Source organism: Sardina pilchardus, chromosome 1 (genome assembly GCF_963854185.1).
Source record: "Sardina pilchardus chromosome 1, fSarPil1.1, whole genome shotgun sequence".
Classification (NCBI taxonomy): Eukaryota; Metazoa; Chordata; class Actinopteri; order Clupeiformes; family Clupeidae; genus Sardina; species Sardina pilchardus.
In genome coordinates, this window is record NC_084994.1 from 15,517,502 (window position 1) to 15,531,998 (window position 14,497).

Genomic DNA, 14,497 nt, shown 5'->3' on the forward strand with positions numbered 1-14,497 from the left:
ATGTTTTGTTGAGGAGCATCAAAACAGACTTATCCCAATTTATCTTATAGCCTGAAAGACGTCTAAAATGATCAAACAGCTGTAGGACTTGGGGGACTGAGGATTCAACCCTAGATAAAAACAGGAGGATATCATCAGCAAAAAGTGATATATGATGATCCTTGTCATACAATCTCACAGGTATAATCTGTTTACTCTGCCTAACCATTTGTGCTAAAGGCTCAACACAAAGACAGAAAAGGATAGGGGAAAGGGGACACCCTTGACGGGTACCTCTCTCTAATTTGATAGGGGATGATATTTTTGAACCGGTCATTACACATGCAGTTGGGCAGTTATACAAAGTTTTAAGCATATCAATAAACTTTGGACCAAAACCAAACTTATCTAGGACAGCCCACATATAGTTCCATTCAAGCCTGTCAAAGGCTTTCATAGCATCTAATGAAAAAAGAGCAATAGGGTCAGGGGAGGAGTCAGCTGAGTTTAGAATGTGTAAGAGCCTACGTATATTGTCTGATGCTGTGCGCCCTCTAATAAAGCCTGTCTGATCAAAGCTAATCAACTTGCTTACGTATTCTTCTAGTCTGTGTACAAGCACCTTGGCAAATATTTTAACATCACAGCAAATCAAGGAGATGGGCCTAAAACTAGCACAATCAAGTGGGTCCTTTCCCTTTTTTAATAGCAATGAGATAAGGGCCACATTTTGATCTCTGTGGAACTGACCAGTCTCCAGGGCATAGTTAATTGAATTTAAGAGGAGAGGACCAACCTTATCCCAAATAAGAAGGAGAAGTTCAGGAGGTAAACCATCCAGTCCTGGTGATTTACCTTTGTTAAGAGACCTAATGGCAATACTCAGTTCGTCCAGAGTAAGCGGTGATTGTAATCGATCTGCTTCCTCAGGAGAAAGTTTTGGTAAATCAAGATCATCAAAGAAAGACCCACTCTGCATGTGATCCTCAGAAACTTCTGAGGAGTAGAGATCTGAGTAGAAATGTTTGAAGACCTCATTAACAGCTATCGGGTCTGTGAGGGTCAAACCATTTGGGCCTCTGATAGCATATATATTCGCTTTTGATTCATTTTCCTTCAGCCTTAGTGCTAGAAGGTGGCTAGGTCTCTCTCCTTCAGCATAGTATCTTTGCCTAGTACGTTGTAGCGTGAATTCTGCCTTTTTGAGACTTAGCATTTTATACTCAGAGCGCAAGGCAGCAAGTGTATTGGCTGTAGTATCAGTTGGATTTTGTCTTTGTTCTAGATCTAGGTTTTTGATGTTAAGCTCCAATTCTTCAAATCTTCTATTCCTAATTTTATTTAAATGGGATGAAAAAGAGATGCAAAAGCCCCTTAGAAAACATTTGGCAGTTTCCCATAGGATCTGTGGGTTATCACATTGGTCCTTATTTACTTCAAGAAATTCATTCAGTTTTTCATGAATCTGAGTTTCAAATCTCTTATCTAATAACAAGGAATCATTAAAGCGCCACCTTGTGGCCTTTTTAGGGATATCCTTTAGATGAATAGAACACAGCACAGGTGCATGATCAGACAGCAGAATAGGCAAGATGTCTGGTTGGGCCAAGTGGACTAGAGATTGGCTTAGAAATATGTAGTCAATTCGAGAAAATGACTTGTGCCTATTGGAAAAAAATGTATAATTTCTGCTACCTTCATTTTGAAATCGCCAAATATCAATGAGATTCAAGTCTGTAACAAAATTCTTAAGAGCTAAGGAAGACTGTGGATCTATGGAAGAAGAAGTTCTATCAATATCAGTCATGGCACAGTTAAAGTCTCCCCCAATAAGCAAATTAGAGTCTGGCATACCTATAAATTTATCGCGCATCAAGTGAAGGAAATCCTGATCAAGGTTGTTAGGGGCATAGACTGAGGCTACCACTAATCTGGCTCGGCATATAGTAACGACGGCTAAAGTAAAGCGACCATTCTCATCGCTGAAAGTATGTTGGACAGTCAGTGGAAGATGTCTTGCAGCCAAAATCAATACTCCCTTTGTTTTGTTAGAAGCACAAGAATGGGTTAGAATTTTAAAACGCCTGTTTTGAAATCGATGTACATCGCAGCTCTTTAAATGCGTCTCCTGAATGATAGCTAGTGAAACTTTTTTACGGAAGAGAAATTCCAGACACCTGGTTCTTTTGACAGGGGAATTCAAGCCATTTACATTCCATGTTATTACAGAAAGGTCAGACATATTAACGGGCCGGGAGAGATAAAGGCATAATCCAGTAGAGACGTGCTCATAATCAGAACGAGCGTTGAGCTTAAAAACACATTTTCACTCACTTTACCTATAATGTATATTATACACAAATAGTACCGTTTGCCAAAAGAAAACCAGGGAGGGATGAGGGAAACTATGTACACAGAACAATTGCAAGCCGCGAGGACGCCAAATGCTCCTTCAGGCTTTGCAGAACACAAAATCACGTAGATCCGTGGCATTATCAACAGCAACGCAGATTGGGTCTAGCTCGCCGCAAGACCCCCCAAAACGCTAGCAACATGCTAAAGTTATAACACTCAGTTTTAACAAGCTAGTATCGTAAGAATAATAACGCAACACTCATGTAATGAAAACTGCTAAGGAATAAAGCAAATACTTTAAGATCTGATAAGGTCTGATATTCACCCATAATGTTTGTATTATCGTCGGTGTGTGCATTAGCCTACATGTCCATGAGTGGTGTATCAAGGCGAGAAGTTGTGTTCGCTCGGTGATCTTGGGTCTCAGCTGCAGAGGTTGATGGTTGAGTGTTAGCATTCAGTGGCTCGAAGATGTTCTCCACACTGACCGGGATGGCCGATGTGTTGGGATCCACTGACTGCAAGAATTTCTCGGCGTCAATCGGGGTGTTGAAGATGAGTTGAGATCCTCCGTGCTCCACTTTGAGGGTTGCAGGGTATAAAAGGAAGGACTTGAGACCGGCGGCCTTGAGCGTTTTGATCACTGGTGTGAATTCTCTCCTCTTAGCGGCAGTAGGAGGGCTGTAATCCGGGAAAAAGTAAAGAGTGGCTTGACCATACTTGACTGGGGGAGCTGTGCGTGACCCCTTCAGAATAGCTTGTCTATCGGAGTATCTCAGCAGACGGAAAATGATAGTGCGGGGTTTTTGGGTAGCTCCAGACTTGCCAAAGTCGCTGTTGTATATGCGATGGCAGCGGTCAATCTCTATGTTGCGTCCAGCCAGGGACGGAATCCATTTGGGAAGGTTGGTCTGCAGGAAACCCACCGGATCAGATCCTTCAACAGATTCAGGAAGATTTATAAGCCTGAGGTTGTTTCGTCTGCTTCTATCCTGCATTTCAGTCAGGCTGTTCTGTAAGTGGACCAGCTTGGAGGCAGTAGCATTGAGGTCATGTTTGTTGTAGCGAACTGCTCCTTGAAGAGACTCCACTGTAGCTTGGGTTCTCTGCGCCTTGCTAGCGTGGTGGCTCACGTCCAACGCTAAGTTCCGAATGGCATGGTTAGCCGATGAGATCTCGTTTTTCAAAGATGTAAGTTGAGGTAGGAGTGTAGATTCCAGAGCTTCCTTTACAGCCTGGGCCACTGAAGCATCAAAACTTCGCTGTTGTTCCTGAAGTGCCCTGCTAACTCCACTTAAAATGGCTGCATCAAGGTCATTGTAAGATAATGGATGTCACGGAATACACGATGAGCCACGGATGCACAGTTCACAACTTTATTGTGTGTAGCATTATTCAACTGAACCACGAATCAAGTCAGACCTAATATATATACTAGACTGCTAGTGCCACCCAGTGGTGGAACAATACATTACATCTCCCTTTCTTCAGCCTATAAAGAAAACATAACATTGTTAGAAAGGGCTCAGCAGCGAAATCAACTTTAAGCATAATGTGATTCACATTATTTAACAATTAAACATTAGGTGGCCTAACCGATAACAAAGAACAACAGTAACAAAATAACTGTTTAGCCCAAAAATATAAATTGTCTGAGCAACTACTATAGCACTTTGGCACTATATCAGAAAGTTACTGAATGAACTACCATCATAATAAAAGCCTACAGGTCCAGTCTTTTAGGAGGCTTTACTGCTCTGCCCTGTTTAGTGATGTAGGGCATAGGGCTTGGCACTTGGCCAGAGTTCAAATGTTTCTCTGTAGGTGGGCCTAAAGCCTCACCGAGTGAGGGAAGTGTCTCTGCTGTACCTGCTCTGTCGATGGGTGTACCTGGCTGGACGGCTGGAAGGATGGCTGGGCCTGGCAGGACGGCTGGATCTGGATCGCTGGCCGGTTCTCCCCATGTGTCGTCTGGCATGAAGTGTCGCGACTGGTTGGCCGTTGCTGTGCTCTTTCGGAGATGCTGTATGTTGCGGCGGAACTCCTTACCTCCATGGTCCACGACGTAGGACCTGGGCGCGCTGTGTTTTCGGATGACGACTGCCGGAGACCACTTTCTGTTGCCTGGGTATGGTTGCATCCTCACCTCTTCTCCCGGTTGCAGTGTCGAGCGGTGTGGAGTTGTTCTGTTTCTATCATGGTAATGCTTCTGGAGGGCTTTGGATCGGTCGAGTATGTCTCTGACTTTAGAGGAGTCGTACGCCTTGGGAATCAGCAGCTGTCGGGCAGCAGGGAGTTGGTTCCTGGGTCTCCTACCCATCAGGAGCTGTGCAGGAGACAGTTCCACTGATTCTAGGGGGGTCGTCCTGTAGTTGAGCAGGGCCAAGTGTTTATCTGAAGCCTTGTTCCACATTCTTTTCACCGTTTGCACTGCTCTCTCCGCCTCTCCGTTAGAGTGAGGAGTGTGAGGGGATGAGGACTGATGCACAATGCCATAAGTTTGGCAGAAATCTCTGAACTCCTCACATCCATACTGCGGGCCGTTATCGGTTCGAATGACGGCGGGGATGCCATGTCTACTGAACTGAGATTTCAGCACCTCGATGGTGGTGCGGCTGCGCTGGTCTTTTAGTTCATCTACCTCAATGAACTTTGAAAAATAGTCCACTAAAATAATGTAATGTTTACCTTCAAACTCAAAAATGTCTGAGGCCACCTGTTCAAAGGGAAGCTCAGGAGTTTCTGTCGGTTTCAGTGGCAATTTGGGTAGCCTATTTTGGTATTCTGCGCACATGGTGCAATCTCTCACCATTTCCTCTATCTGAGCATTCATGCCTGGCCAGTAAAGTACTTCCCGCGCTCTTCGCTTATTCTTCACCATTCCAAGGTGAGATTGGTGTATGAGCATTAACATGCGTTGCCTCATAGTGGGTGGGACAACTATGCGCAGCCCCTTGTATATCACTCCATCGCTTATCGCAAGCTGGGATCTTGAGTCCCAGTACGGCTGGACAGCTGCTGGTGCCTTCCTCCTTTTCAATGGCCATCCGCGCTGTATTGAATTCTGCAGAGAGCTAAGTTCCCTCTCTGTGCACTCCTTGAGCTCAGCATACCTCTCCCCACTCACAGCCACGTAGTTCAGCATGGACACACACTCCAACTCCTTCAGCTCTGGAGTGTTGTATGGCAGCTGGGCTCTTGACAGTGTGTCTGGCAGCTCCATATCCTTCCCTTTCCTGTATCTGACCGTCAAATCGTACCACTGCAGGCGGAGGCGCATCCTCTGAATGCGCATGGGTGTAGCCAGGAGGGACTTTTTGAAAATATCCTCCAGTGGCTTGTGGTCATTATACACTGTGACGGGCTTGCCAAAGATGTAATTATGGAATTTGGCGCATGCGTGGACGATAGACAGCGTCTCTTTCTCTATCTGAGCATAGCGAGTCTCAGCATCCGTCAGAGATCTGGATGAGAAAGCGACTGGATGATTGTCTTGCAGTAGTACAGCGCCCAACCCACTGCTGCTGGCGTCACAGAAAATGTCCACAGGCTGCGCTGGATCAAAGTACTTCAGTACTGGAGGATGCGAACAGAGGTCTTTGAGCCTGGCAAAGGCTTTTTCCTGTGCTGGTTGCCATGAGAATTCCACATTGCTTTTCAGAAGTTGTCGCAGAGGTGCATCTTCTTCACTCAGGTTGGGTATGAATTTGGACAGATATGTGACAAATCCCAGGAATCGGCGTATCCCTTCTTTATCAGTGGGTGCTGCCATGGCTCTGACAGCTTCGACTTTGGCTGGGTCTGGTTTCAGACCATCTGCAGTCAGTAAGTGGCCCACGTATGACACCTGGCTTTGGCGAATGTGGCACTTATTGAAATTCAGCTTTAAATTGTAGCTGGTTGCTCGCTCAATCACCTTGCGTAGGATTTCATCGTGCACTTCTACGCTGGGGGCTGCAATCAATATGTCATCCATGATGGCTATGGCTCCCGTGATGCCCTCAAGCATGCCATCCATGATGCGCTGGTATATTTCGGGTGCACATTTGATGCCAAATGGTAGCCTTAGCCACCTGAATCTGCCAATGGGCGTGTTGAAAGTCGTGAGTACTGAGGACTCTTCATCCAGTTCAATTTGGAGGAAACCCGATTTGGCATCGAGGACAGAGAAGATCTGTGCGCCCGGCATGGAGGCTACAACTTCCTCTACGGTCCGCATTGGGTAGTGCTCTCTTTTGATTACTTTATTGAGATCGCTGGGATCTATGCAGATTCTGATCTTGTCTCCCCTGTAGACTGCCACCATAGAGCTGACCCATTCAGTGGGCTGCTCCACCCTAGCAATGTATCCATCTTCCTCCATTTCATGTAGTTTCTGCACAATCTTTTCTTTAAGCGCGGCGGGCTGCCTGCGCACAGGATGGACAACCCCTTTGGCGTTCGGCTCAATTTTTATTGTGTACTTGCCAGGTAAGGTCCCTGTTGTGCGAACCAGTTCAGGAAAGTCACACAGGCCTTGTGGAATAGCCTCTGAAAGGCTGGCCTTGCACTGTCGTTTCTCAGAGGTGGCATGCAGGGAGTTAAGTCTTGCTATCAAGCCTAAAGCTTCAGCTGTGGACCCACTAAGTACACTCTCCTGGGCAATATCCACTATCTCGAATTCGGCCTTCACTGTTTGCTCTTTATGGCGAATTGGCAGATCAACTGCAGCTACTGGCTTGAGCTTGTGATTCGAGTAAGAGCGCAGCAGCTTGTTGGAGCGCTTCAACTCACCTGCATGCGCGAGCTTCTGGTAGCTGCTCAGAGTCAGAGTATTGCATTTGGCCCCAGTATCTATTCTAAACGTGACTTCCTGAGACAGAATGTTCACGTGTATTGCCCATTTATCAGCTGCTAGCGAGTTAACAGGGTGTACAGTGTCAGTCAGGCTAATGTTTAGAATCTCTTCATCGGTCTCGTGCTCTGCTACGTCTAGTGAATGAACAGCACGTTTGCGGCACACAGCCATCCAGTGGTTCGCTTTGTGGCAGTATGAGCATGTAGAGCCTTTGGCTGGACACTTTCCATCGTTCCACTTATGCTCGGGGTGCTTGCCACAGCTAGGACAGGAGGCTAGGGGCTTCTGCTGAGCAAACCTTGAACGTTCGGGGGGATAGCGAGTTTTCCGATTTTGACTAGCAGCTCTGGGTGGCGCGTTTTCCGCTACCATAGACACTTGCGAACATGAGGATTCATCGCGGACAATTTTCATTTGCTTTCGGGACATTTCATATTGCTGCGCAATCTCTAAAGCCTTATCCAGCGTCAACGTTTCCCCTTTGTCAAGCAATCGTTCTTGTACTTTTTTCTCATAGACACCGGCGATAATGCCATCGATAAGCATGTCATCTGGGGTTGTATATTCACAGTCCATCAACAGTATTCGTAAGTCTTTCACAAAGTTGTCAAATCCCTCACTCGTACCTTGTTTCCTCTGTTTGAAGCGGTGACGAGCGATCCTCTTATTCTTCCTCGGTCTAACGTAGGCTTCAAACTTATCCAGTACCTTTTCCGGATCCTCCTTATCTCCATCAGCCCAGGTCAGAGTTTTGTAAATTTCCCTGCCTTGCTCTCCTATCCACATACCTAGCCAGCCGGCCTGTTGCTTCCCGCTTAGCTCGGATAGGGGTCCATCAAACACGAAGGCAACGTGACTTCGAAACCTGCTGAATTCTTGATATAAATCAGCCGCATCCCAGTCGATCCTTGGGTGCTCAAACGGTGGTGTAGCCATAGCCATGGTCCACTTCTGACACCATGTAAGATAATGGATGTCACGGAATACACGATGAGCCACGGATGCACAGTTCACAACTTTATTGTGTGTAGCATTATTCAACTGAACCACGAATCAAGTCAGACCTAATATATATACTAGACTGCTAGTGCCACCCAGTGGTGGAACAATACATTACAGTCATCTCTAGATATCGACTCTGTTTCTTTGGGTTTTTTCTTCGCTGGAGACAATTCCAGTTCTCTCTTCTGGCCACTTTTTGTTGTCGTTGAAGTCATAGTTAAGTTGGTAAAGATAAACTGAGTTTTAGTTGATTTTAAACGGTTTTGGGGTAAATCTCTGGGCGAGCTGAAGATTTTACACCTGCATCGCAGTCAAGATGTCACGTGACTCAGACCTCTGAAGTTTGACACAAAAAGGCTGGCATCTTTGCCCATATAAGGACATCTGATATCTTGCTGTTTTTGGGAAAGTAACAGCTTGGGAAAGTAACATGGGTATTTGTAATTATTGCACCTGTTAAACTCTTTTCTGGGGATGACAAAGTCTGAAATGCAGACATTTTACTCCACTTACTTTTAGGAATGTGTGTTGGGTATTGAATATTCAAACTAAATAACATCTAGTTGAACAGAACTGAAATGTTGAAGAAAGAAAGAAAGGAAGAAAGAAAGACATTCATAATGCAGTTTCCCACAATCAACAAAGATGTGGTAAATGTTGTGTAAGTGAGGACATTTTAGAAGATTCGACCTGTGCCCACCGACAGTGATTTGGATGCAGGCTGTGTTAATATAGCATGAACAGAACATGTATTGTACACAATTGCCTGCACTAAATGGGTCAATAAGGAACGTATTTTAGATGGTCATCCAAAGTGGAATCCAGTGGAGTTTTTGTTGCATTTTTTTTAAAAAAAACACTGTATCCATTATTCCTTGTCAGGGTTTGTGTAGTTTAGAGCTCATCTGACTCTACTGCACTAATGTTTATGCTGACTGACTCCACATGTTTTTACCTGTAGTGAGTTGATGGCTGATCAGTTGATGGGTGGACAGCATGTACGGGCACTGAGAGACACTGTCGCCTGTGAACACAACATCCACAAAAACACAGGTGAGGATTAGAGAAATGAGAAATGATCTCTTTTTCTCTTTTATTTGCTAACTCACGTTTCAGCGCACAGCCTTTATTAAGCTTTCAACATGAGTTGCAAGGGTAGGAGATGGAATGGGTTAGGGACACAAATTGACAAGTGTGATTTATTTTGCCGAGAGAATGTGCAGGACTGAGTTCTGGTCATATTTTGCACATCTAGTTAACATGACCTTCTCTATGTCAAGCAGGAGGAACTGAGGTCCCAAGGGGAGTGATAGAAATTCACAAAGCCAGTATGAAGAAGAGGTTTGAGAACATATCTGAAGGCATCATCAAACCAGGAGCTGAGACACTCTTCAATAAGATCTACACAGATCTCTACATCACAGAAGGAGAGAGTAAAGGAGTGAATAAGGAGCATGAGGTTTGGCAGGTAGAGTCAGCATCCAGATCTCAATCCACAGAAGATACGCCAATCAACGGCAATGACATCTTCAAGCCCTTACCTGGACAGAAGAAGCAAATCAGAACTGTGATGACCAAAGGTGTTGCTGGCATTGGAAAAACAGTCTCAGTACAGAAGTTCATTCTTCATTGGGCAGATGGAGTAGCCAACCAGGATGTAGACTTTATATTTCCTCTTCCTTTCCGTGAGCTGAATTTAGTCAGGGATGATGAGTATAGTCTTCACAGTCTCCTCCTTGACTTCTACCCTGATTTGAAGGATCTAAAGGATGGTGAAGAATACAATGACTGTAAGGTTATGTTCATCCTTGATGGTTTGGATGAGAGTCGGTTACCTCTGAATTTCCAGCAGAACGTAACATGGTCTGATTTAAAACAAACATCATCAGTGGATGTCCTGATGACAAGCCTCATTCAGGGAACTCTGTTTTCCTCTGCACTCATTTGGATAACCTCACGACCAGCAGCAGCCAGTCAAATTCCTGTTAAGTATATCAACCAAGTGACAGAAGTACGAGGCTTCAATGACCCACAGAAGGAAGAGTACTTTAAAAAGAAAATCAGTGATGAGAGTAAGGCCAACAGAATCATCTCACACATTAAGGCATCCAGGAGTCTCCACATCATGTGCCACATTCCTGTCTTCTGTTGGATTGCAGCCACTGTACTTGAGCAGATGCTGGAACGGGACAACACCCAAGAAATACCCAAAACTCTGACTGAGATGTTCATACACTTTTTGATTATCCAGACCACCAGGAAGCATCAGAAGTATCAAAGTGGACATGAAGTGGATAAAAATAAATGTCTAGACTCCCAGAAAGACATTTTGCTGAAGCTGGCAGAACTGGCTTTCAAGAATCTTCAAGATGGACGACTAATGTTTTATGATGAAGACCTGAGAGATTGCGGCATTAATGTCAGTGAAGCCTCAGACTCTGGCATGTGTACTGAGATCTTCAAGGAAGAATCTGTGTTTCGCCATAAGAAGGTCTACTGCTTTGTGCATCTGAGCATTCAAGAGTTTCTGGCAGCTCTGTTTGCGTTTCACTCTTACATGACTGAGAACCTTGAAGCACTGGACTTCCCCCTCAATGAAGAACATGATGATTCCAGCCTCTCAACTGTATCATTCTTCTGGTCATTGCTGGGCTTACATTCACAATATTACCCCAGGCCCTCAATTATATCTTACCTTTGGTCAGGGCTGGGAATAGAATCACAAGACCATCTACATGTGTTGCTTAAGAGTGCAGTGGATGAGACTTTGAAAAGCAAGAGAGGACGCCTGGATCTTTTCCTTCGCTTCCTTATGGGTATCTCTATGGAGAGCAATCAGATGCTTCTGCAAGGTCTACTGAACCAAATATACAACACCTCAAAGAGCATAAAGAAAACATGCCAGTATATTAAGCAGCTTAACAGAGAAGATCTTTCTCCTGAACGATGCATCAATCTTTTCCACTGCTTGTTTGAAATGAATGATCATTCCATGCACAAAGAAATTCAGAAATACTTGTCATCACCAGAAAACATTAAACAGAAGTTGTCTCCTGCTCACTGTTCAGCACTGGCCCAAATCTTGTTGATGTCTGAGGAGGTGCTGGATGAGTTTGACCTGAAGAAATACAACACGACAGATGAGGGACGCAGGAGACTGATCCCAGCTGTGATGTGCTGCAGAAAGGCACGGTGAGTTTCTGATAGAGATGAATAAACGTATGAGTAATATCATGAATAAATTCATTATTATTGATGATATTGAAACTTGCATTTATGAGATAATGTTATGATGATGTGATAATGATGATGTTGTGCGTGATTATACTTTAAATGCCTCTGCTGATGTATTGATGACAATGCTGCTTCACAAAATGTCAATACATAGAAGTTTGATGGCTTTCTGATCAGTAGCGTGTGAGTCAATTGTATAGCCTGCAGCCTAATATAAGTGAATCCTCCCACTTACTTACTGAACCCACCAAGTATTTTCCCAGACTTCTAAGGAGAAAAATATCCCTTTGAAACTTGAACCGGACTTGCCCAACCAGTAGACTACAGTATGATACACTAGACAATTAGGCTAGGCCTACTTTATTTACAATATTTCCAGGGTCCAACTATTGCTGCTGACAGCTGAAGCAGCAAGACACAGAAAGAGGTAGAACGAGCAGTTGTTTATCTAACCAAAATGCAATAATAATAATAATAATAATAATAATAATAATAATAATATCAACCAACAGACACTTTTTAGCTAACATATTTCCTGTGAGAAACACTAGGCCGCAGCTTATTTAATAAACCGTGAATCGTATCATCGTTGGTGTTCACTACCAAAATATACTAATGCATGAAAAATCTATTATTTTGCTTAAATATACAGTACCCTCCAGAATTATTGAAAACATTGAGGAAAAATCCACCCTGGAAGGAAAATTAGAAAAAGGAAAATTTATTTTTTAACTAAAATACATTGTTCTCATCTGTGTAGAGATTACATCTCACAAGCTGCTGCTGAAAATGAGATTATTTCATTAAATTAGATTGCAAGCACTGTGAGGAGTATGGCAGTATACTGTAGGGCAGAAACTCAGTTACGTATATAACTGACATTACAGCATATTATGACATTCGGATATTAATTCATTGTATTTATTTACAGTATAGGGATCATTTGTAAACGTGATCCCTTCTTTATCTTTAATGGGTAATATGTTGTGTTTGTCACAGACTCTCTGGCTGCAAACTTACAGATAAATCCTGTAAGATTTTAGCCAGTGTTCTACAGTCACGAAACTCCCTAATAGAGCTGGACCTGAGTGACAACAACCTGGGAGATTACAAAGTTCAGGTTCTTTCTAAAGGACTGTCTAGTCCCCACTGTAAACTGCAGACATTAAGGTTGGTATTTTACATTTCTTTATTGCTGTGCATTTTCTGACCATTTAAGAGAGCCATACCAGCAGCATCACAGTCAAACAGTCCGCCTACATCACTGCACTGTGATGTACTATTTCTAAGTAGCTGATGCCAAGTCACTTTTATTTAAAGAATGGATTTGGATTCTCTTACTTCACTTTCAATTTCCAAAGGGTGCAACCAACAGTAAAAACCTGTTGGTGCATAAAACTCCGTTTGAGTACAGCAAGTATACAGCACAGACAGTACAGCTTTCAATGAAGGTTTTAAATGCTGTATAGTTGTTGACTCAATTTAAAAAATATTACATGCCTGTGTTGTTCTATACGTATTCCATCAGGGCAGCCATTTATTGTGTTCAAAAGCAGTGATTGTCCTCCTCTGTCTGTCACTGTATAAATCATTCTCCTTTAAATCATGCTTTGGTAAATCGTAATTGAATTAAATTACTAACAATATAATTGGTTGTACAGCTGTTGAACATATGAATGAGCTCAGATCTGTGAAAAAAATTCTTTTGTACTTGCTGTTTATGAATATGAAATTAGATTGAAAGAACTGTGAGGAGTGTGGCAGTACTGTAGAGTAGAAGTGCTCTTTGGAATGATTATCATTCATTCATTCATTTTTTGGAATGATTCATTATTCATTCATTAGATGTATTTATAAGGAGACTTTGTAGACAGTCATTATCCCTTCTTTATCATTAATGACTAATAATTTGTATTTTGTCACACTGTCTTACAGACTTGCTGACTGCAAACTCACAGACAAGTCCTGTAAGCTTGTGGCCTCAGTTCTGCGGGCACCAAACTCCCTGATTGAGCTGGACCTGAGTTACAATGATGTAAGAGAATCTGGAGTTCAGCTTCTTTCTAAAGGACTATCTAGCCCCCACTGCAAACTGCAGACATTAAGGTTGGTGATTGACATCCCTTCATGACCATGACATTGCATTTCCTGATAGTTTAAGGGAGCCTTGTCAGCCTACATCACTGTGCTGTGGTGTCCTACTTGTGAGTAACCTGGCTGACTCCAAAGGTGAAATTAATCAAGTCAAGTTTATTTACAGTATATAGTGCATTTCAAACACATAGGTCATTCAATGTGCTTTACATAAACAAAACAAAACAGTAACATACAAAAACATAGTAAAGTAAAGATTATAATAAAAAAGAAAATTGAAAAATAAAAGACACAAGCTAGAATCATGTTGGAATTTGATACAGGAACCGCAAATATAAATTGCATTGAAAAAAAAGAACTGGTAGGAATAGCGGTACTAAAATGTGTCAGATTGGCAACATGTCAGAATTAGCGGCGTGTCTGACAAAAAGCATGTCGGACTGACGGCATGTAACCATTAAGTCCGGCGTCACGGGGGCAAACAGCTTTACTGCGCAACCAGGCGGTTTTTGCAAATCATCACCTCTTTTAGCGAACGCAAAATTACATCACTTAACTTTAACAGAGTAATTATTGTAGCTGTGCAGCCAGATGATATATTGAAGGGTAACGTCCAGGCTTCTGCAAAAAAATAAATTAGGCTGAGGCAAACAAGTGAGTAAGATCATTTTCAGAAAAGCTACTCAGAATAGTGGAAAAATACGTTGATTTTGCTGCTTATGGAGAAAAACAAGTGAGTCTGAAAGCCAAATAGCCGATGGACTTTGCCCAAAGCAGGCTTTAACCTTACGTTGTTTCTTATTGTTGATTTGCTATTCTGCACCAGGCTAGCCCATCAGTGGGAGCACAGAAACATGTTTCAGCAGCCTACCTGCAGCATCATACACTAGTGTGTAAATTTGTTTTCATGAGGTTTTGAGTAGAGTATATACCCCTGTGAAAATGTATTAATAATTGATTTATGTTCAAGTTCATACATTTTATATATTTATATTG

The 14,497-nt window shown here is 43.0% G+C and overlaps 1 protein-coding gene across 8 annotated transcripts in view; it reads left to right on the forward strand.

Annotated features, from left to right (window-relative positions):
- The window catches only part of LOC134082663 (NACHT, LRR and PYD domains-containing protein 12-like), a 43,781-nt gene that overhangs the window by 17,883 nt on the left and 11,401 nt on the right, over positions 1-14,497 (forward strand). For 6 of the 8 annotated variants that reach the window (XR_009939651.1, XM_062538550.1, XM_062538541.1 and 3 more), the window contains 4 exons: positions 9,135-9,226; positions 9,454-11,365; positions 12,407-12,577; positions 13,343-13,513. Coding sequence is in view for 7 of the 8 variants with exons in the window: in XM_062538550.1 (XP_062394534.1) it covers positions 9,135-9,226; positions 9,454-11,365; positions 12,407-12,577; positions 13,343-13,513 (2,346 nt within the window). In the remaining variant the exon portion in view is untranslated. Of the gene's footprint in view, positions 1-123; positions 181-9,134; positions 9,227-9,453; positions 11,366-12,406; positions 12,578-13,342; positions 13,514-14,497 lie in introns of those variants that run through there. The other 2 variants (XM_062538584.1, XM_062538559.1) reach the window with 2 other exon arrangements.